The sequence below is a fragment of the Oncorhynchus nerka genome, linkage group LG2 (assembly GCF_034236695.1).
Source record: "Oncorhynchus nerka isolate Pitt River linkage group LG2, Oner_Uvic_2.0, whole genome shotgun sequence".
Classification (NCBI taxonomy): Eukaryota; Metazoa; Chordata; class Actinopteri; order Salmoniformes; family Salmonidae; genus Oncorhynchus; species Oncorhynchus nerka.
In genome coordinates, this window is record NC_088397.1 from 59,809,524 (window position 1) to 59,834,215 (window position 24,692).

A 24,692-nucleotide genomic window follows, 5' to 3' on the forward strand; every position below is an offset into this window, starting at 1 on the left:
GACCACTCACATCCACAACCCCTAACCATAGAGCCATGAGGAGGGCCTCGCACTGGTAATCTGGCAAAGCAACCAAACTTCAAGAGTATTGCACACTGCATTTTGCCCCCATACATGCATTTGATTATGCCATCATTTCTGTTACCATATATTTCGTAAATGTATATTTATGCAATCGTATTTGCATCAGTTTTGATTCATCTCAAACATCAAATACCTATTATTTTATTAGCAGTGACTTAGAAGGGAGATAGGCCTTGTGCGTTGCTGTGTGCTAGGTGTGCACTCTTAGAAAAAAGGGTTCCAAAAGAGTTATTCGGCTGTCCCCACAGGAGAACTCTATTTAGTTCAAGGTAGAACCCTTTTGGATTCCATGTAGAACCGTCTGTAGAATGGATTATACATGGACCAAAAAGGTTCTACCTGCAACTAAAAAGTGTTCTTCAAAGTGTTATCCTATGGGGACAGCCGAAGAAGCTTTTAAGGTTTTAAGAGTGTGGGATTGTGCTGTGGAATTGTGGCAGCATGATCCACCTGGTTTGTAATGGATCGAACCTATCTATCTCCACAGTCCGCAGAATTAGTCATTAACTGCTTTGAGAGTGTTTGAGTCTAATTTAGTTTAGGGGATTTATTGATTCGCTTTTAAATTGTGATTTGTCTGGAACGGTTCTTTATAAGCCCCAAACAATCCCTGGATTCAATGAATCTGATGAGAGATGTAGATTCTGACATGGATTAGCCGACATTGCTTGAAGGATCTAAATAACCTGGGACACAATCCAAGAGAGAGACACAGTGGTATTCTACTACAATAGTGACTAACTGAGCAACACTCTCTGTGAAGAATGTGTACTGAATGAAAAGGGAATAACTGTATCTTGGCCACCAACCTGACTATCTGTAGATCTGGAAAGTAAGTGACTCAGTCCTCTGGGAACTCTCAATGTTTCAAACAGCCTGGGTGTGTTTCTTCAAGCTCCCCCAGCAATCCCAGAAGGCGACAACTCAGGCAGCTTTTACCTTGGTTTGCTGAATAACTTTTTAGCACAGGATAACGTTGCTTTCTTCAGTTCGTCTTTGATGAATGTGTTCAAAGTCAAATTTGTAAAATCATAGAATAAGGGTCGTTTTGGGATTAAGACCCAAGATTTAGGGGAGTGTCTGGTGGCCATTTTACTAATTGTTCAGCTGTCTTATGGCTTGGGGGTAGAAGCTGTTAAGGAGTCTTTTAGTCCTAGAGGGATAGTGCTATTGGTTGTTGGCTATTAACAGGAAATAGTTCATTAATCCCATAAAAGCGCCAGTACTTAAGACATTGAAAACACAACCACTCATGCCAATTATGTCACAATAATAACACAGTAGCGAATCAGAAAATTGAGGTCCACTACGATTTTGACATACTGTCCATGCATGATAAAAAACACCAAAATTATCATTATAAACAATATTGACAAAAACAGTAAAGGACATATGTGAAAGAGAACTAATGAGAAAGGTGAAATAATGGAGAAAGGTGTGGATTAGTCAGGCTCCATACAGTCTTTGAGTGGACCACCTTCAAAAAGCCTAATGTCAGCATTGCTGACTGAGTCAAAATCCAAGAGCAATTTCCCTTGGTGGAAATAGACTAATAGTCCACTATTGATTCTCATCCTGAATTAATTTAATTCATGTCTATGTGTAAATCAAATGATAGGAGGGAGAGACTATGTATTAGCTGTTGCCCTCCATGAAGGTTACAGAAGATTACAGGCCAATACAGTTTTTACTGTAAAACAATGTCAACAAATATGCTATGCTACCAACAACAAGCCTTGTGGTGAAGGTTATGAAGGCTATACTGTAATTGATGTGAGCTTGCTCATGTCTGTCTATATCATGTTTCATGTATCTCTGTACTATGCTGTTGTGTACCTTCAGAGTGTTCCCTCAGACTTGAGCTCTCCTTGGGTATCTCCACACGATGGTCCTCCCAGTCAGTCTGCTGAGTGGTCTGGTCGCATCCGCGCTTCGGTCTGCAGGTTGTATAACTTTTTCATTACATTTCATTACATTTCATTATAGTACAACGGTCTGATTTGTCTAATCTTAGCAATTTCCTCTTAGCTAGCTACATAGTCGTCGTTGTATCAAAGATAATTGCGTAATTATCGTATTTCGTCGTCTCCTATCTGTCCAACACGTTCACCGTCTACCGTAGCACTGTAGTACTATCACACTCAACTGAACGTCTTGATTAGTGTAGTGTTAGCTAGCTACATAGCTAGCTACATAGTTGTCTTTGCTGTCTTCGTATCCAAGATAATTGTGTAGTAATTGTGTAGCTTAGAGTGTGGAGGGTGTAGCTTAGAGTGTAGGAGGGCGACGAAATATTATTGTATTTCGTCGCCCTCCTATCTGCCTAGCAGCTAGCATACGTTCACCGGCTACCGTAGCACTGTAGTAACTATCACACTCAACCGAACGACTTGATTAGTGTAGTATTAGATAGCTACATAGTTGTCTTTGCTGTCTTCGTATCCAAGATAATTGTGTAGTTTAGAGTGTGTAGTCTTAGAGTGATTATCTTAATTCACCGAGGTTAGCTAGCCAGCTATTTTGTCGTCCTTAACGTAGGAGACACTCCTAGCTAGCCAATAGCCAGCCAACGTCTACTGAATAGAACTTTCGCATTCCGGTCGCATTCCGCGTCGCTCCACAGGTAGTATCACTTTTTCACTTCATTTCATTACAGTCCCAACGGTGTGATTTGTTTGATCGTAGCTAGCTACATAGCTAGCTACATAGCCGTCTTTGTTTCAAAGATAATTGTGTAGTCTAGAGCGATTTTCTAGGTTAGCTAGCCAGCTATTGTCGTTCTCCTACGCAACGTAACGTAACCAACACTGCTAGCTAGCCAGCTAGCTCCCGATAAGCAGCATTGTAGAAACTTCACACTCAACGGTACGACTTGATTAGGGTAGTGTCAACAACGCAGCTAGCCTACCCCAGCAGTACTCTATCATTTTAATCATTTTAGTCAATTAGATTCTTGCTACGTAAGCTTAACTTTCTGAACATTCGAGACGTGTAGTCCACTTGTCATTCCAATCTCCTCTGCATTAGCGTAGCCTCTTCTCTAGCCTGTCAACTATGTGTCTGTCTATCCCTGTTCTCTCCTCTCTGCACAGACCATACAAACGCTCCACACCGCATGGCCGCAGCCACCCTAATCTGGTGGTCCCAGCGCGCACGACCCACGTGGAGTTCCAGGTCTCCGGTAGCCTCTGGAACTGCCGATCTGCGGCCAACAAGGCAGAGTTCATCTCAGCCTATGTCTCCCTCCAGTCCCTCGACTTCTTGGCTCTGACGGAAACATGGATCACCACAGACAACACCGCTACTCCTACTGCTCTCTCTTCGTCCGCCCACGTGCTCTCGCACACCCCGAGAGCTTCTGGTCAGCGGGGTGGTGGCACCGGGATCCTCATCTCTCCCAAGTGGTCATTCTCTCTTTCTCCCCTTACCCATCTGTCTATCGCCTCCTTTGAATTCCATGCTGTCACAGTTACCAGCCCTTTCAAGCTTAACATCCTTATCATTTATCGCCCTCCAGGTTCCCTCGGAGAGTTCATCAATGAGCTTGATGCCTTGATAAGCTCCTTTCCTGAGGACGGCTCACCTCTCACAGTTCTGGGCGACTTTAACCTCCCCACGTCTACCTTTGACTCATTCCTCTCTGCCTCCTTCTTTCCACTCCTCTCCTCTTTTGACCTCACCCTCTCACCTTCCCCCCCTACTCACAAGGCAGGAAATACGCTCGACCTCATCTTTACTAGATGCTGTTCTTCCACTAACCTCACTGCAACTCCTCCAAGTCTCCGACCACTACCTTGTATCCTTTTCCCTCTCGCTCTCATCCAACACTTCCCACACTGCCCCTACTCGGATGGTATCGCGCCGTCCCAACCTTCGCTCTCTCTCCCCGCTACTCTCTCCTCTTCCATCCTATCATCTCTTCCCTCTGCTCAAACCTTCTCCAACCTATCTCCTGATTCTGCCTCCTCAACCCTCCTCTCCTCCCTTTCTGCATCCTTTGACTCTCTATGTCCCCTATCCTCCAGGCCGGCTCGGTCCTCCCCTCCCGCTCCGTGGCTCGACGACTCATTGCGAGCTCACAGAACAGGGCTCCGGGCAGCCGAGCGGAAATGGAGGAAAACTCGCCTCCCTGCAGACCTGGCATCCTTTCACTCCCTCCTCTCTACATTTTCCTCCTCTGTCTCTGCTGCTAAAGCCACTTTCTACCACTCTAAATTCCAAGCATCTGCCTCTAACCCTAGGAAGCTCTTTGCCACCTTCTCCTCCCTCTTGAATCCTCCTCCCCCTCCCCCCCTCCTCCCTCTCTGCAGATGACTTCGTCAACCATTTTGAAAAGAAGGTCGACGACATCCGATCCTCGTTTGCTAAGTCAAACGACACCGCTGGTTCTGCTCACACTGCCCTACCCTGTGCTCTAACCTCTTTCTCCCCTCTCTCTCCAGATGACATCTCACGCTTTGTGACGGCCGGCCGCCCAACAACCTGCCCGCTTGACCCTATCCCCTCCTCTCTTCTCCAGACCATCTCCGGTGACCTTCTCCCTTACCTCACCTCGCTCATCAACTCATCCCTGACCGCTGGCTACGTCCCTCCCGTCTTCAAGAGAGCGAGAGTTGCACCCCTTCTGAAAAAACCTACACTCGATCCCTCCGATGTCAACAACTACAGACCAGTATCCCTTCTTTCTTTTCTCTCCAAAACTCTTGAACGTGCCGTCCTTGGCCAGCTCTCCCGCTATCTCTCTCAGAATGACCTTCTTGATCCAAATCAGTCAGGTTTCAAGACTAGTCATTCAACTGAGACTGCTCTTCTCTGTATCACGGAGGCGCTCCGCACTGCTAAAGCTAACTCTCTCTCCTCTGCTCTCATCCTTCTAGACCTATCGGCTGCCTTCGATACTGTGAACCATCAGATCCTCCTCTCCACCCTCTCCGAGTTGGGCATCTCCGGCGCGGCCCACGCTTGGATTGCGTCCTACCTGACAGGTCGCTCCTACCAGGTGGCGTGGCGAGAATCCGTCTCCTCACCACGCGCTCTCACCACTGGTGTCCCCCAGGGCTCTGTTCTAGGCCCTCTCCTATTCTCGCTATACACCAAGTCACTTGGCTCTGTCATAACCTCACATGGTCTCTCCTATCATTGCTATGCAGACGACACACAATTAATCTTCTCCTTTCCCCCTTCTGACGACCAGGTGGCGAATCGCATCTCTGCATGTCTGGCAGACATATCAGTGTGGATGACGGATCATCACCTCAAGCTGAACCTCGGCAAGACGGAGCTGCTCTTCCTCCCGGGGAAGGACTGCCCGTTCCATGATCTCGCCATCACGGTTGACAACTCCATTGTGTCCTCGTCCCAGAGCGCTAAGAACCTTGGCGTGATCCTGGACAACACCCTGTCGTTCTCAAATAACATCAAGGCGGTGGCCCGTTCCTGTAGGTTCATGCTCTACAACATCCGCAGAGTACGACCCTGCCTCACACAGGAAGCGGCGCAGGTCCTAATCCAGGCACTTGTCATCTCCCGTCTGGATTACTGCAACTCGCTGTTGGCTGGGCTCCCTGCCTGTGCCATTAAACCCTACAACTCATCCAGAACGCCGCAGCCCGTCTGGTGTTCAACCTTCCCAAGTTCTCTCACGTCACCCCGCTCCTCCGCTCTCTCCACTGGCTTCCAGTTGAAGCTCGCATCCGCTACAAGACCATGGTGCTTGCCTACGGAGCTGTGAGGGGAACGGCACCTCACTACCTCCAGGCTCTGATCAGGCCCTACACCCAAACAAGGGCACTGCGTTCATCCACCTCTGGCCTGCTCGCCTCCCTACCACTGAGGAAGTACAGTTCCCGCTCAGCCCAGTCAAAACTGTTCGCTGCTCTGGCCCTCCAATGGTGGAACAAACTCCCTCACGACGCCAGGACAGCGGAGTCAATCACCACCTTCCGGAGACACCTGAAACCCCACCTCTTTAAGGAATACCTAGGATAGGATAAAGTAATCCTTCTCCCCCCCCCCTTAAAAGACCTAGATGCACTATTGTAAAGTGGCTGTTCCACTGGATGTCATAAGGTGAAAGCACCAATTTGTAAGTCGCTCTGGATAAGAGCGTCTGCTAAATGACTTAAATGTAAAAATGTTAAATGTCTGCTTCTCCACAGGTAACGCCTCTCCAGGACCAGAACCTCCCTGGGCCTGCTCTCCCACGGAGGGTGTTCCGGCACTGGGCTCAACCAGCTCAACGGGGCCAGAGACCCTGGAACATACCAGACAGAGTAGTGAAAGCAGTTATGACCACTCTAGGCTGGGTGCTGTGTGGCTCATTACAAATTTAGTGCAGTGTGGATGAGGAGGAGGAGGAGGAGAGGTGGAGTAGCCGGGGGCCAAGCACTGCCGTCCCAGCATTCTAACACTCCCATTAAACCTGGCACAGCACATATGTTCCTCGTGCAGCTCAATTCTGATAGGTTGGTCAGTCCTATTCACTGTGGTGTGATGATTCTGCTGACCGCTGTTGTGAGGGGTTGAGAGTCCTCTGGTCCAGGTGAACTCATTTGAGACCATGAATATGATAATGTGACCTTACCTCCAGTTTGTTATATTAACTGTGAGCTATGAAAGTTGCCCCTAAACTAAACCCCTTGATGACCTGCCATATCTAAAGCCTGACCACAATAATGATTAGCTTTAAATAAAAACTGGCCTGTAATTTTGCCTTTGACACAACTCCTAATAATACTGATCTTGCCGGTATTCTGTAAAGAACTACCACTTGCTTATGTTTTCAAGCTACCAGTCAGATTTACAGCAGTCCTCCCACATTATACAGCTAGGTCTGGGATGAAGGAGAAACCAATCTCATTAGATGCATCCCTCCCACCATCCCTGTCGGCTATGCTAACAGCCAGTAAATCAATCAGTCAGCAAGATATTGTACCTCTCCCCTGTTCCAGACATGCCTGACAGACCACAGTAGTTACATAACTACGCAGATAAGTTGAGAAGGAAATATTTTGCAGCCAAATAGCTTGCGAGCAGCCTGTTGGCCAGTTGGCAAGACAACGATAAAGGTGTTAGCTAATGCTTGTTTGAGTAATGTTCAAACTTAAAATCCCCTCCCTAGTAATGTTCTCAAATAAAAGTTGCAAATCTTCACTTTCATTGGCTCTGCAAAGACACCAGACAGAATCAGTTAGAAAGCAGCTCACATGCATTTCCCATAACTATGGTTTCAAAGGGGGATTTAACAAGACATTTTGTGAGAACAATAATATTATTTCAATGTTGGAGGAGTATATATTTTATGGTTCATCTTTGTAGGCCTACGCCCTTCACTTGTCTATATAAGTCCCTGTGAGTCATAGGCCTGTAGGAGAGAACAGAGGAGCAGGGCAGGGAACGTTTTTCAATGCAAATAGAATAGCCTGAGGCAAAGCACAGCATGAGCACTGAGCAGCCTGAATGCAAAGCCTTTACTGTCTGAGATCTGTTTCAACTCCCTCCAGCTACAGTACTGTCAGGGAACGGTCTTTATATGGCTTTCCTCCAGTCTCCCTGGGGAACAGTGCTGACCATGCTGATGATGGGCTAGATATACAGAACCAGTCAAAAGTCTGGACACACCTATTCAATGTTTTTTCTTTATTTTTACTATTTTCTACATCGTAGAATAATAGTGAAGACATCAAAACTACGAAATAACACATGGAATCATGAAGTAACCAAAAAAGAGTTAAAAAATCTAAATATATTTTTGATTTTAGATTCTTCAAACACTTTGCCTTGATGACAGCTTTGCACACTCTTGGCATTCCCTCAACCAGCTTCACCTGGAATGCTTTTCCAACAGTCTTGAAGGAGTTCCCACATATGCTGAGCACTTATTGGCTGCTTTTCCTTCACTCTGTGGTCCAACTCATCCCAAACCATCTCAATTGGGTTGAGGTTGGGTGATTTTCGAGGCCAGGTCATCTGATGCAGCACTCCATCACTCTTCTTCTTTGTCAAATAGCCTTTACACAGTCTGGAGGTGTGTTGGTCATTGTCATTGTCCTGTTGAAAAACAAATGATAGTCCCACTAAGCCATGGGATGGCGTATTGCTGCAGAATGCTGTGGAAGCCATGCTGGTTAATTGCGCCTTGAATTTTAAATACATAACTGACATTGTCACCAACAAAGCACCCACACACCATAACACCTCCTGGCGGGAACTACACATGTGGAGATAATCTGTTCACCTATGCAGTTGGAACCAAAAATCTAAAATTTGGACTCATCAGACCAAAGGACAGATTTCCACTGGTCTAATGTCCACTGTTCATGTTATTTGGCCCAAGCAAGTCTCTTCTTTTTTTGGTGTCCTTTAGTAGTGGTTTCTTTTGCAGCAATCCGACCATGAAGGCCTGATTCACACAGTCTCCTCTGAACAGTCTAATGAACTCATCCTCTGCAGCAGAGGTAAATCTGGGTCTTACTTTCCTGTGGCGGTCCTCATGAGAGCCAGTTTCATCATAGCGCTTGATGGTTTTTGCGACTGCACTTGAAGAAACATTCAAAGTTCTTGAAATTTTCCGCATTGACTGACCTTCATGTCTTAAAGTAATGATGGACTGTTGTTTCTCTTTGCTAATTTGAGATGTTCTTGCCATAATAAGAACTTGGTCTTTAACCAAATAGGGCTATCTTCTGTATACCAACCCTACAAATTCACTTTTAACAAGGCATACCTGTTAATTGAAATGCATTCCAGGTGTCTACCTCATGAAGCTGGTTGAGAGAATGCCAATAGTGTGCAAAGCTGTCATCAAGGCAAAGGCTGGGTACTTTGAAGAATCTGACATATAAATATATTTTGATTTGTTTAACACTTTTTTTTTTACTACATGATTCCACATGTGTTATTTCATAGTGTTGTTGTTTTCACTATTATTCACTATGAAGAAAAACCCTTGATTGAGTAGGTGTGTACAAACTTTGACTGGTACTGTAGCTTCATTGTTATCAATTCCCTCCCTCTATCGAGTCTATCCTAAACACACACCACCTATTATATCAACTGCATCTTCCATCTGCTGTGTGCACCGATCAGTCATAAAGCATTGTACACAGGTCTGCATACAGTATGTCTACTGTGACATTGTTTACTTTAACAGCTTGCAGATCTACCACTCAGTAGAGGAAGAGGGGAACTCTGTTAAAGAAAAAGGAGTTTTGTGAAGTGGGGTTGCTTCGCTGGGGTGTTAAATGTGTTTACCTTTAAACTTAGAGCTCAAATGAACATAAGGCAGAGCCATATAAATGTCAGGTGTCAAGTTGTCATGGTGACCTTTGTCTTGGACTTTTCATCTTAAGGGTCTCACTTAATGAAAGGTATCTGTTCAAGGTCCTAGAATCACACATACCTAGACACACACAATACCACTGCTTTCCTGGGTTGAGGCTAAGTAGATAGGTAGACATTTTATGCATGTTCTACAACAATGTTTCTATCACAAAGTATTCTTTGTGATGCAAGTTTTACCAAATTTGTTAAATGTGCAACCAGACGGAAAAAAACTCTAGACCCACTTTACACACAGAGTCGCGTAAAAAGCTTGCCCTCCATTTGGCAAATCTGACCACAATTCTATCCTCCTGATTTCTGCTTACAAGCTAGAATTAAAGCAGGAAGTACCAGTGACTCGGTCAGAATAAGCATATGCTAAGCTACAGGACTGTTTTGCTAGCACATACTGGAATATGTTCTGGGATTCTTCCGATGGCATTGAGGAGTACCCAACATCAGTCACTGACTTCATCAATAAGTGCATCGATGACGTCGTCCCCCACAGTGACCGTATGTATATACCCCAACCAGAAACCATGGATTACAGGAAACATCCTCACTGAGCTAAAGGGTAGAGCTGCCGCATTCAAGGAGCGAGACTCTAACTCGGAAGCTTTAAGAAATCCCGCTATGCCCTCCGACTAACCATCAAACAGGAAAAGCATCAATACAGGACAAAGATCGAATCGCACTACACCGGCTCCGACGCTCGTCGGATGTGGCAGGGCTTGCAAACTATTACAGACTACAAAAGGAAAAACAGCTGAGAGCTGCCCAGTGACACAAGCCTACCAGACGAGCTAAATGACCAACTTGCAAGTGTCTTCACTGACATTTTCAACCTCTCCCTGTCTGAGTCTGTAATACTAACATGTTTGAAGCAGACCACCATAGTCCCTGTGCCCAAGAACACTAAGGTAACCTGCCTAAATGACTACTGGCCCGTAGCGCTCACGTCTGTAGCCATGAAGTGCTTTCAAAGGCTGGTCATAGCTCACATCAACACCATTACCCCATAAACCCTAGACCCACTCCAATTTGCATACCGCCCAAACAGATCCACAGATGATGCAATCTCTACTGCACTTCACACTATCCTTTCCCACCTGGACAAAAGGAACACCTATGTGAAAATGCTATTCATTGACTACAGCTAAGCATTCAACACCAGAGGGCCCTCAAAGCTCATCACTAAGCTAAGGACCCTGGGACTTAACACCTCCTTTTGCAACTGGATCATGGACTTACAGACGGGACACCACCAGGTGGTAAGGGTAGGTAACAACACATCCACCACACTGATCCTCAACATGGGGGCCCCTCAAGGCTGCATGCTCAGTCCCCTCCTGTACTCCCTGTTCACTCATGACTGCACGGCCAGGCATGACTCCAACACCATCATTAAGTTTGCCGATGACACAACAATGGTAGGCCTGATCACTGACAACGACAAGACAGCCTATAGGGAGGAAGTCAGAGACCTGGCCGTGTGGTGCCAGGACAAACACCTCTCCCTCAATGTGATCAACACAAAGGAGATGATTGTGGACTACAGGAAAAGGAGCACCGAGCACGCCCCCATTCTCTCAATGGGGCTGTGGTGGAGCAGGTTGAGAACTTCAAGTTCCTTGGTGTCCACATCACCAACAAACTAACATGGTCCAAGCACACCAAGACAGTCGGGAAGAGGACACAACAAAACCTATTCCCCTTCAGGAGACTGAAAAGATTTGGCATGGGTCCTCAGATTCTCAAAAGATTCTGCACCATCGAGAGCATCCTGACTTGTTGCATCACTGACTGGTATGGCAACTGCTTGGCCTCTGACGGAAAGGCACTACAGCGGGGCCAAGCTTCCTGCCATCCAGGACCTCTTTACCAGGCGGTGTCAGAGGAAGGCTCTAAAAATGGTCAAAAACTCCAGCCACCCTAGTCATAGACGACTGTTCTCTCTGCTACCGCACGGCAAGCGGTACCAGAGTACAAAGTCTAGGTCCAAAAGGCTTCTAAACAGCTTCTACCCCCAACCCATAAGACTCCTGAACATCTAATCAAATGGCTACACAAACTAGTTGCATTGCCCCCTTTTACACTGCTGCTATTCTCTGTTATTATCTATGCATAGTCACTTTAATAACTCAACCTACATGTACATATTATCTCAATGACCTCTACTAACCGGTGCCCCCGCACATTGACTCTGCACCGGTACCCCTGTATATAGCTTAGCTATTGTTAGTTTACTGCTGCTCTTTAATTATTTGTTACTTTTATTTCTTATTCTTTTTTGGGGTATTTTTTTAAACTGCATAGTTGGTTAAGGGCTTGTAAGTAAGCATTTCACTGTAACATTTACACCTGTTGTTTTCGACGAGTGTAATGAATACATTTTTATTTGATTCCATTTGAAATACAGTGGGGCAAAAAAGTATTTAGTCAGCCACCAATTGTGCAAGTTCTCCCACTTAAAAAGATGAGAGAGGCCTGTAATTTTCATCAAGGGTACACTTCAACTATGACAGACAAAATGAGAAAGAAATCCAGAAAATCACATTGTAGGATTTTTAATGAATTTATTTGCAAATTATGGTGGAAAATAAGTATTTGGTCAATAACAAAAGTTTATCTCAATACTTATATACCCTTTGTTAGCAATGACAGAGGTCAAACGTTCACAAGGTTTTCACACACTGTTGCTGGTATTTTGGCCCATTCCTCCAAGCAGATCTCCTCTAGAGCAGTGGTGTTTTGGGGCTGTTGCTGGGCAACACGGACTTTCAACTCCCTCCAAAACTGGCTAGGCCACTCCAGGACCTTGAAATGCTTCTTACGAAGCCACTCCTTCGTTGCCCGGGCGGTGTGTTTGGGATCACTGTCATGCTGAAAGACCCAGCCACGTTTCATCTTCAATGCCCTTGCTGATGGTAGGCTTTGTTACTTTGGTCCCAGCTCTCTGCAGGTCATTCACTAGGTCCCCCCATGTGGTTCTGGGATTTTTGCTCACCGTTCTTGTGATCATTTTGACCCCACGGGGTGAGATCTTGAGTGGAGCCCCAGATCGAGGGAGATTATAAGTGGTCTTGTATGTCTTCCATTTCCTAATAATTGCTCCCACAGTTGATTTCTTCAAACCAAGCTGCGTACCTATTGCAGATTCAGTCTTCCCAGGTTGGTACAAGTCTACAATTTTGTTTCTGGTGTCCTTTGACAGCTCTTTGGTCTTGGCCATAGTGGAGTTTGGAGTGTGACTGTTTGAGGTTGTGGACAGGTGTCTTTTATACTGATAACAAGTTCAAACAGGTGCCACTAATACAGGTAACGAGTGGAGGACAGAGGAGCCTCTTAAAGAAGAAGTTACAGGTCTGTGAGAGCCAGAAATCTTGCTTGTTTGTAGGTGACCAAATTCTTATTTTCCACCATAATTTGCAAATAAATTCATTAAAAATCCTCCAATGTAATGTGATTTTTTTTCTGTCATAGTTGAAGTGTACCTATGATGAAAATTACAAGTGGGAGAATTTGCACAATTGGTGGCTGACTAAATACTTTTTTGCCCCACTGTATATCTGAATCTTAGCTGAAACAGACACACAGTGCAAATGCTCTGACACACATCTTACACCTTGATGGCGGGAAAATCTATTGATATCTCCACTAGGAAAGGGAGAATGTTGACCCACAGTGGAACAGTGTACTCAGCAGAAATCCTCCCGAAGAGAAACTGCAGAGACTTAACAGTTCCTTCTCTCACAATCCAACCCTATTCAAACACAGACACAGACATACTTTATCACAGTCACTCAGATACCCCCTGCTTTCTTATCACAGGAAAGCACACAGGAATGTCCAGCCCTGGCTCTCCTATCAGCACAGGTTTCCCAACACACTTCCTAGCACACCATCATGCTGTTACCTAACCAGGACCAGTGGACCCCGCCAAGGTAGGGTATCACAAATGAAGAGGGTGATACACTGGTGGACAACATGTTTCTATTGTACATTCTAATGAAGCCCCTAACTCATATATAACTTTTATACTGCAAACTGCTGTGACATGTGCTCCCTCTCCAGCGTTTAGGTCACCAGGCTGCTCGTTATGGCGCGCAACCTGTCACCATCTTTACGTGCACCTGAGCGTCGTCAGACTCACCTGGACTCCATCACTTCCCTGATTACCTTCCCTATATATGTCTCTCCCTTTGGTTCCTTCCCCAGGCGTTATTGTTTCTGTTTCATGTCTGTGCTTTGTTCGAGGTTCTTGTTTTGCATTATGTTCTGTTTATTTTATTAAAACACTCTCTCCCTGATCTTGCTTCCCGACTCTCAGCGCACATCGTTACAACTGCTATAACCTGCAGACTATAGACTACTTGTTTAGGCTACTGATTCAGTCACAGATGGGCTGTCTCCTTTGAATTCCTTCTTTTAAGTCCAACCTTTCAACTTTGACACACACTTTCTCTATGAAAATAGAGTTGTATCTGATTTTGTGTTTTGCAACTACTGTATATTGATAACCTAATGAAGACAGATGTTTCCTCTTCCGAGACCAAACCACACGGTCACTAAGGATGTAATACCGATTCCCACATACTGTGATAGCATATAAAAAGCAGGGAGTCTCTTACCGCCTGCGTGGGTCGCTAACTGGAACATCTGTGGGGACATTAGAGCCAAGAAAATAATGTTAAAGAAATGCTAACGTAATGTCACTTTTTACTGTAACTTGTGCAATGTGTACCATATGGGAAGAACAGTTAGTTTTGCTCATATTGAAACCTACTTAGATGAATTCCAAATGTTTTATCTAAATGTACCTTGTTTTATGAATAGGAAGGTCATTCCTGTGTCTCAAAGACAATTGCTGATGAAAAGCCCATCAGAATCTTAATATTAGCTGTATATAGGCACTGTGTGTACAGCAGCTTTTATGAAAGATATCCCTGCACAAACTATTATCTAATTTATATAGAGACAATGTAAACCCTCTCATTTGCCTGCAGGGCTGAGTCCCAGCTTGATACCGACTCCTCCACCAGCCGCTAGTTATGTAACAGGCTTTCACTGTAGAGCATCATCAACCCCAGAATTCCCCAGCGGGGCAGAGGAACGCTCCACAACCCACTTAGAGGATTACTGTACTACATGTAGGCTTTGTGAGAAGCCGTTTAATTAAGCACTAGTCACTCCATTTTGTCCAGCAGAAGTTTCCGTAGATTAAAATCTTCCGCTTTAGCTGGGAGTGTAATTAACAGAGCTTTTTTGGCAGCATGACTGAGTCAGGTAGTCAATATTATACTGATAACAAACAAACACTGCTCTTTATCCAATTACAACAAGGTTTAACCTGGCTCTCTTTATGCCTGTTTGTCAGAAGCTATTATGAAATCACTTCATGAACTGACAGCACCTTATGAGACCATTGGAGAAGAGTCACTCACAATGTGATGTAATAGAAAGAACACTTCACCTGGAGAGGCTGTGGAGTATTGTCCCTGGGAGGGAGCGTCCTCCTGACCAGCAGGGGGCATTGCATTGAGGTGCTGTTGTGAGTGTGCAGTGGGTGTTAGTGTGTTGTCCTGTGGTGGGTTTGTAGCCTCCTTAAATGACTGGTTTGATTTTTGACTGGCTTTTACAGAGTCTGAGACAGGGTCTTTACAATCCGCTGGCTCTTTCTCTTCATCAGCACTGTCGACAAACCCTTGCTCTTCATCTTCCTCCTCCCCTTCCTCCCTCTGTTGTGGCTGAGGCATCACAGAGGACATAAGCTCTAGAACAGAGAACAGAGACAAAGGGAGAGTGAAAATGTTGAAGAAGAAAAAACATAAATAATATTCCTTCACAAAATTAGCTACAATTTAGAAACTGATTTGAGTTTTTTTATATACAATGTCAAATGTGTAAATGCACAAACAACAAAGGGTATAATAGTTGTAAGTACTAATAAAGTGTACTAACCAACCTCTGTAATTACTAGTCATTTCCATCTAAAAGGACCCATGAGCACCAACATGTGAAGTTCATAGGAGCATGTCAAATTGAGTGCCAAGTCTAGATTGTTTAGACATTAAGGCATATTTTCCATCATAAAAATTAGGAATAAGCAAAGACTGATGAAAAAGGAGCCTCAGAAAACATCCACCAGAAAAAGTCATAAAATGTAGTATAAATACATCAAAACACAATAATATTGAAGTAAAGAACCCTGCCAACTAATATCAATCAAATTAAATGCAACATGTAAAGTGTTGGTCCCATGTTTCATGAGCTGAAATAAAAGATCCCAGAAATGTTCCATACGAACAAAAAGCTTATTTCGCTCAGATTTTGTGCTCAAATGTGTTTACATCACTTTAAGTGAGTATTTCTCCTTTGCAAAGATAATCCATCCACCTGACAAGTATGGCATATCAAGAAGCTAATTAAACAGCATGACCATTGCACAGGTGCACCTTGTGCTGGGGACAATAAAAGGCCACTCTAAAATGTGCAGTTTTGTCACACAACACAATGCTACAGATGTCTGAAGTTTTGAGGGAGCGTGAAATAGGCATGTTGACTGCAGGAATGTCCACCAGAGCTTTTGCCAGAGAATTGAATCTTAATTTCTCTACCATAAGCCACCTCCAACATAATTTTAGAGAACTTGGCAGTAGGTCCAACCGGCCTTACAACTGCAGACCACGTGTAGCAACGCCAGCCCAGGACCTCCACATCCGGCTTCTTCACCTGCAGTATCGTCTGAGACCAGCCATCAGTAAGCTGATGAAACTGAGATAATAAAGCCCTTTGGTGGTGAAAAATGTATTCTGATTAGCTGAGCCAGCTCCCCAGTGGGTGGGCCTGGCTCCCAAGTGGGTGGGCCTAATTGGTAATGGTATTTCAGAAAAATCGGTAATGGAATTTCTTCAATTGAATTGGCAACAATGGGAAATCATAGTAGTTACAAACCACAGTTGAATTCACAAGTCTGGACAGCACAGTGCATATTTATACATTTGTGTACCTGTTCACGATACATCACCATGACATTTATATCCATAATTATGCATTTGTGTGTTTTACAAATCAGGGACCAATGATGATATTCCATTGCCGCAATTCTGTTACCAGGTGTAAATCCACTTCACTTACTGTAGTTCAAAAACAGTCAATGTGTCATGTGATAAATGACACCCCATTCTTTCTGCAGACATAGCTGAATCTTATTTCGGAGGCGATATATGACATCGTTTTTGAAAAATGTGGACATATAAAAACAGAAACTTTGTTACCAAACTTTTTATGTGTTTTTGGAAAATGTTCAGTGTAAAAATGTTAAAAGTAGTCCTTCTGTATAGAGTTGTATGGTTTGTTAAACTATGAAATCAATGGGTTTTTTTGGCACTACATTTTAAGAGAAAAGTGAGTGTCAGCGCAATTACTTTATCGTGGAATTTCCCTGCCATGAAAAGACACAGGTTTCAGGACACTTCATGTAAAGTTTCACCTCATTTTCAAATAGTTGATCAAGCATTTTGGTAAGGCCTATTTACTTTGTGATCTTTTTTTATTGACTGATATAGTTGTTTCAACTTTACACAGTCAAAGAAGACTCTGTAATCTGTAGTCTGTGTATGGGTGCTGGGAACTATCAGGATGAAAAATGGAGTCATGTTAGAATGGGCTCCGCTTCTTCCTACTACACAAATTGTTTTATTCCAATCTAAATTCCAGAGAAAACAATGGTGTGCAACATTAGGCTCATGCTGTTTACATTTAAATTAATTGTAATAGAAAATAACATTTAGACAACTGCAAAATATTTTTGGGGAAAACAGTCTATTCCCAGATTCACATGCAAAACCACAGGTAACTGCTAAAATAAAGGAAACATCAACATAAAGTGTCTTAACGTTAAAACCGACTGGGGTCATTTTGACCCCAGAGGCATGCTTTTGATCATAGCCCAAAGGTGGTTTATTCAATTATTTAAATGTTTCATTACTTTTTTTTAAATCAACTCCCCCCCCAACAAATATACAGTAAATACTGGTTTAGTGTTTTTGTTTCAATTTGGACTCAAAAATCAAAAATATCTAATTCCGCATATAGTAATTATGCCTATTATAGTATATAATTTGATAAATATGACTTTTATTTGAATCTCTGGAGACATAATTACAAGTTATCAATACCACCAGAGGGTGGAAGGGACCTGTATTAGAGATTTTGACCAGATACACAGATCATTACCCAAAATATAGCACCCCATGTACTCGGCTAAGATTGTACAAAAATACAAAAACAAAAATTACCTGACATATTTACATTTTACATTTAAGTCATTTAGCAGACGCTCTTATCCAGAGCGACTTACAAATTGGTGCGTTCACCTTAAGACATCCAGTGGAACAGCCACTTTACAATAGTGCATCTAAATCTTTTAAGGGGGGTGAGAAGGATTACTTTATCCTATCCTAGGTATTCCTGAAAGAGGTGGGGTTTCAGGTGTCTCCGGAAGGTGGTGATTGACTCCGCTGTCCTGGCGTCGTGAGGAGTTTGTTCCACCATTGGGGGCCAGAGCAGCGAACAGTTTTGACTGGGCTGCGCGGGAACTGTACTTCCTCAGTGGTAGGGAGGCGAGCAGGCCAGAGGTGGATGAACGCAGTGCCCTTGTTTGGGTGTAGGGCCTGATCAGAGCCTGGAGGTACTGAGGTGCCGTTCCCTCACAGCTCCGTAGGCAAGCACCATGGTCTTGTAGCGGATGCGAGCTTCAACTGGAAGCCAGTGGAGAGAGCGGAGGAGCGGGGTGACGTGAGAGAACTTGGGAAGGTTGAACACCAGACGGGCTGCGGCGTTCTGGATGAGTTGTAGGGGTTTAATGGCACAGGCAGGGAGCCCAGCCAACAGCGAGTTGCAGTAATCCAGACGGGAGATGACAAGTGCCTGGATTAGGACCTGCGCTGCTTCCTGTGTGAGGCAGGGTCGTACTCTGCGGATGTTGTAGAGCATGAACCTACAAGAACGGGCCACCGCCTTGATGTTAGTTGAGAACGACAGGGTGTTGTCCAGGATCACGCCAAGGTTCTTAGCGCTCTGGGAGGAGGACACAATGGAGTTGTCAACCGTGATGGCGAGATCATGGAACGGGCAGTCCTTCCCGGGAGGAAGAGCAGCTCCGTCTTGCCGAGGTTCAGCTTGAGGTGGTGATCCGTCATCCACACTGATATGTCTGCCAGACATGCAGAGATGCGATTCGCCACCTGGTCATCAGAAGGGGGAAAGGAGAAGATTAATTGTGTGTCGTCTGCATAGCAATGATAGGAGAGACCATGTGAGGTTATGACAGAGCCAAGTGACTTGGTGTATAGCGAGAATAGGAGAGGGCCTAGAACAGAGCCCTGGGGGACGCCAGTGGTGAGAGCGCGTGGTGAGGAGACAGATTCTCGCCACGCCACCTGGTAGGAGCGACCTGTCAGGTAGGACGCAATCAAGCGTGGGCCGCGCCGGAGATGCCCAACTCGGAGAGGGTGGAGAGGAGGATCTGATGGTTCACAGTATCGAAGGCAGCCGATAGGTCTAGAAGGATGAGAGCAGAGGAGAGAGAGTTAGCTTTAGCAGTGCGGAGGGCCTCCGTGATACAGAGAAGAGCAGTCTCAGTTGAATGACTAGTCTTGAAACCTGACTGATTTGGATCAAGAAGGTCATTCTGAGAGAGATAGCGGGAGAGCTGGCCAAGGACGGCACGTTCAAGAGTTTTGGAGAGAAAAGAAAGAAGGGATACTGGTCTGTAGTTGTTGACATCGGAGGGATCGAGTGTAGGGTTTTTTTCAGAAGGGGTGCAACTCTCGCTCTCTTGAAGACAGAAGGGACGTAGCCAGCGGTCAGGGATGAGTTGATGAGCGAGGTGAGGTAAGGGAGAAGGTCTCCGGAAATGGTCTGGAGAAGAGAGGAGGGAATAGGGTCAAGCGGGCAGGTTGTTGGGCGGCCGGCCGTCACAAGACGCGAGATTTCATCTGGAGAGAGAGGGGAGAAAGAGGTCAGAGCACAGGGTAGGGCAGTGTGAGCAGAACCAGCGGTGTCGTTTGACTTAGCAAACGAGGATCGGATGTCGTCGACCTTCTTTTCAAAATGGTTGACGAAGTCATCTGCAGAGAGGGAGGAGGGGGAGGGGGAGGAGGATTCAGGAGGGAGGAGAAGGTGGCAAAGAGCTTCCTAGGGTTAGAGGCAGATGCTTGGACTTTAGAGTGGTAGAAAGTGGCTTTAGCAGCAGAGACAGAAGAGGAAAATGTAGAGAGGAGGGAGTGAAAGGATGCCAGGTCCGCAGGGAGGCGAGTTTTCCTCCATTTCCGCTCGGCTGCCCGGAGCCCTGTTCTGTGAGCTCGCAATGAGTCGTCGAGCCACAGAGCAGGAGGGGAGGACCGAGCCGGCCTGGAGGATAGGGGACATAGAGAATCAAGGGATGCAGAAAGGGAGGAGAGGAGGGTTGAGGAGGCAGAATCAGGAGATAGGTTGGAGAAGGTTTGAGCAGAGGGAAGAGATGATAGGATGGAAGAGGAGAGAGTAGCGGGGGGGAGAGAGCGAAGATTGGGACGGCGCGATACCATCCGAGTAGGGGCAGTGTGGGAAGTGTTGGATGAGAGCAAGAGGGAAAAGGATACAAGGTAGTGGTCGGAGACTTGGAGGGGAGTTGCAGTGAGGTTAGTGGAAGAACAGCATCTAGTAAAGATGAGGTCGAGCGTATTGCCTGCCTTGTGAGTAGAGGGGGAAGGTGAGAGGGTGAGGTCAAAAGAGGAGAGGAGTGGAAAGAAGGAGGCAGAGAGGAATGAGTCAAAGGTAGACGTGGGGAGGTTAAAGTCGCCCAGAACTGTGAGAGGTGAGCCATCCTCAGGAAAGGAGCTTATCAAGGCATCAAGCTCATTGATGAACTCTCCGAGGGAACCTGGAGGGCGATAAATGATAAGGATGTTAAGCTTGAAAGGGCTGGTAACTGTGACAGCATGGAATTCAAAGGAGGCGATAGACAGATGGGTAAGGGGAGAAAGAGAGAATGACCACTTGGGAGAGATGAGGATCCCGGTGCCACCACCCCGCTGACCAGAAGCTCTCGGGGTGTGCGAGAACACGTGGGCGGACGAAGAGAGAGCAGTAGGAGTAGCAGTGTTATCTGTGGTGATCCATGTTTCCGTCAGTGCCAAGAAGTCGAGGGACTGGAGGGAGGCATAGGCTGAGATGAACTCTGCCTTGTTGGCCGCAGATCGGCAGTTCCAGAGGCTACCGGAGACCTGGAACTCCACGTGGGTCGTGCGCGCTGGGACCACCAGATTAGAGTGGCCGCGGCCACGCGGTGTGGAGCGTTTGTATGGTCTGTGCAGAGAGGAGAGAACAGGGATAGACAGACACATAGTTGACAGGCTACAGAAGAGGCTACGCTAATGCAAAGGAGATTGGAATGACAAATGGACTACACGTCTCGAATGTTCAGAAAGTTAAGCTTACGTAGCTGGAATCTTATTGACTAAAATAATTCAAATGATACAGTACTGCTGAAGTAGGCTAGCTGGCAGTGGCTGCGTTGTTGTTGTTCTATCCCTCTATAGTGCTGTTTCTTGTATTATGGTCTCTTGTTTCTTTAGAGGTTTCACTTTGTTGTCCTTTTTCTTTTCCTTTTTCTTCTGTCCTTATTTTGTCTTCCTTTCTTCTGTTAACTAGATATTTTTTGTTGTTATTCTTTGTAAGCTAGCTAGCTTCTTCCAGGAGAGTCCCTAGCAACTGCTTAGCAACAAGTAAACAATTCAGCTAGCAATACAGCTAGCTAAGATAACTGTACAATTTTATGAAAAATAGTTACTTCTTCAAAAGCCTGTCTTTTTGGTTTGTTCCTTGTTTTGTCTTCTATTGAGTCTTGCAGTTTTCTCTTGATTTTTTCGATGTACTTCACTCTAAAAAAACATTTAAATCTCAATATATACAGGAGCTCATTTTTCAGCAGCTGCTCAATTTGGAACTCCGGAACACACAAGATAACATATAAGCGTAGTTGCAGTCAAAATAGTGCATAAAAGTATGTCAGTGGTATAAATACTTGCTAGAACTGTAATACAGAAACCAGCTACCCTCTGAATGAACACATATTGGTATGCACACTCTGAAAAATAGTTATCCTACAGGAAACACCAGAATTCCTATATATCCTCCAATATTATATGTATGTCATTTGTTAATGGTAGTTGGGTTGCTATAACATTTGGTTTGAAGTGATTTTGAGAACTTGGGCATGTTTTTTTGAAGCATTCTGCCATAGGCCCTAGCACTTCCATTATTCAAATCAAATCAAATTGCATTTGTCACATGCGCCGAATACCACAGGTGTAGACCTTACATTGAAATGCTGACTTACAAGCCCTTAACCAACAATGCAATTTTAAGAAAATACAAAAAAAAGTAGGAGATAAGAAAAACAAATCATTAAAGAGCAGCAGTAAATAGCAATAGCGTGGCTAGGGGGGTAGAAGCTGTTTAGAAGCCTCTTGGACCTAGACTTGGTGCTCTGGGACCGCTTGCCATGCGGTAGCAGAGAGAGCAGTCTATGACTAGGGTGGCTAGAGTCTTTGACAACTTTTAGGGCCTTCCCCTGACACCACCTGGTATAGAGGTCCTGGGTGGCACCAGGAAACCAAGATCCCAGCCCCCGAGCGGAATGAAGGCCACCTGGGAGGTTGCAAGGGGTTCCTCACCCAGTGCACTCTGGTGTTCGAGCTACAGTCCTCCTCGTTCCACACCGATCGGGCCATGATCGCCTACATAATCTCTCTACTCTCGGGCATTGCCTTGGCGTGGGCAACAGCAGTGTGGGAACAGTAGCCACCCTCCTGCAGCTCCATATTAGCCTTCACTGCCGAGCTGCGACGGGTTTTTGACCACCCAGTCGGCGGATGAGAAGCGGCCAGCCAACTATCCGCCAAGGGGCCAGACCAGTGGCTGACTTCGCCACCGAGAGTGGGTGGAATACAGAGGCACTGGTCACCGCTTTCCACCAGGGGTTGTCTAACTCCATCAAGGATGAGCTGGCCTCTCAAGAACTGGGAGAGGACCTTGAGTCCCTGATAACGCTGGTAATCAGGATCAACATCCACCTCCGAGAACAATTAAATTAAATTAACAATTAAATTATTATTTATTGAAAAAAACACAAGGAAGGGGTAACATTAAAGTATTAGAACATAAAGGACAAACAATACAGCATCAAGACACTATCAAACATGTATCAGTCTTTCCCCAACAGAGCCATCCTTATGTGTGAGGGTGCGTGCGTGTGTATGATAGTGATATAAAATATATGTCACAGTTTCCTTTCTCGTGATCACAATCATGTCCCTCAACCATTTGAGACCCCTCCCCCCCCCGGAAGAAAAAATATACATTCCCCACCCCCAAGAACCCCCCAATGCCAACCGTCAGCACCAGATTCAAGCCTTCGTGGACTCTCGGGCCTCAGATAATTTCATTGATCAAGACTTCGTCAGAGAATTACAAATCCCCTGCGTGAAATGTCCTATCCCTCTGCAGTTTCAAGCCTTTGGTGGAGTTTCAATTCTGAGGAAATCAGGTCAGTTTTAAGGGAGTGAGGTACTATAATGTTGTTGGCATGGTGATGGCTTGGAATTACACAGGGATACTTTTTCTGATCTTAATTTGAAATATATTACACATGACAAGTGGCAAAGTCGGACAGTTTTGAGACTCACAGACTCTGTCCTTTAGGGGTAATACTAAGCATATCCACACGGTCGGTGCAATTCTAGTGATGTGTGGCCCCAGCCCACCATGGACTCTACCCCGTTCACTGTACCACAAACCAGGTTTCTCCAGCCGGCCCACTTACTGCTCTAATAAACAATGAGCCTTTTGTAATAGGAAAAACCTCTGTTCACCTTCAGAAAGCATTGTTTCTGTGTTGATAACTGAACTGCTGGGCTAGCTGGGAGTTAGATCACAGGTCAGAGGGTCACGGACATGCTGTGCTGTATGTGATGTGTCAGAGCCTGGCTCTGCTCAGTATAATGGTGTATCTGTGGGATAAAATCAATGATAACCACTGTCCTCTTGGGGTTCAATACTTTAGCTGTCTACCGCCATGTATTATGGAAAAATCACCAGGGTTTTTCCAAAGGAAGGAAAGCAGGACTGGTAAAATAATCTTTCATAATAAGTTCTGCTTTGGTATTGCCATGTCTTACAGCTAATATGTTACAAAAAAACGTGCACAATGACAACTAATGAGCTCATGCCACTTTTTGCATAAAAAACGTACTTGCCATTGCCAGCAGAACATACACTGAGTGTACAAAACATTAGGAACACCTTTCTAAAATTAAGTGGTACCCTATCCCCCTCAGAACAGCCTCAATTCATCGGGGCATGGACTCTACAAAGTGTTGAAAGCGTTCCACAGGGATGCTGGCCCATGTTGAAGCCAATGCTTCCCACAGTTATGTGAAGTTGGCTAGATGATTCCAATAACCAACTCATTATCAAGCATTGATTATTTGAATCAGCTGTATAGTGTAGAGGTCGACCGATTAATCAGAATGGACGATTAATTAGGGCCAATTTAAAGTTTTCATAACAATCTGTAATCAGTATTTTTGGACACCGATTTGGCTGATTTAAAAAATAAAAAATGTTAACACCTTTATTTAACTAGGCAAGTCAGTTAAGAACACATTCTTATTTTCAATGATGGCCTAGGAACGGTGGGCTAACTGGCTTGTTCAGGTGGAGAACGACAGATTTTTACCTTGTTGCTAGCTAGCATTAAACTTATCTTGTAAAAAACAATCAATCAATCATAATCACTAGTTAACTACACATGGTTGATGATATTACTAGTTTATCTAGCGTGTCCTGCGTTGCATATAATAGATGCGGTGCGCATTTGCGAAAAAGGACTGTCGTTGCTCCAACATGTACCTAACCATAAACATAAATGCCTTTCTTAAAATCAATACACAAGTATATATTTTTAAACCTGCATATTTAGTTAATATTGCCTGCTAACATACATTTATTTTAACTAGGTAAATTGTGTCACTTCTCTTGCAACAGAGTCAGAGTATATGCAGCAGTTTGGGCCGCCTGGCTCGTTGCGACCTGTGTGAAGACTATTTCTTCCTAACAAAGACAGCCAACTTCGCCAAACGGGGGATTATTTAACAAAAGCCCATTAGCGAAAAAAGCACAATCGTTGCACGACTGTACCTAACCATAAACATCAATGCCTTTCTTAAAATCAATACACA

The 24,692-nt window shown here is 44.9% G+C and overlaps 1 protein-coding gene across 1 annotated transcript in view; it reads right to left on the bottom strand.

The window, feature by feature from the left end:
- Window positions 1-15,173, bottom strand: part of LOC115138903 (rho guanine nucleotide exchange factor 10-like protein) — a 154,630-nt gene extending 139,457 nt beyond the window's left edge. Inside the window, 4 exon segments of the mRNA XM_065000670.1 lie at window positions 1,921-1,985; window positions 6,227-6,337; window positions 14,037-14,064; window positions 14,879-15,173. Of these exon segments, the coding sequence (XP_064856742.1) occupies window positions 1,921-1,985; window positions 6,227-6,337; window positions 14,037-14,064; window positions 14,879-15,173 (499 nt within the window).
- Window positions 15,174-24,692: the final 9,519 nt, after the last annotated feature.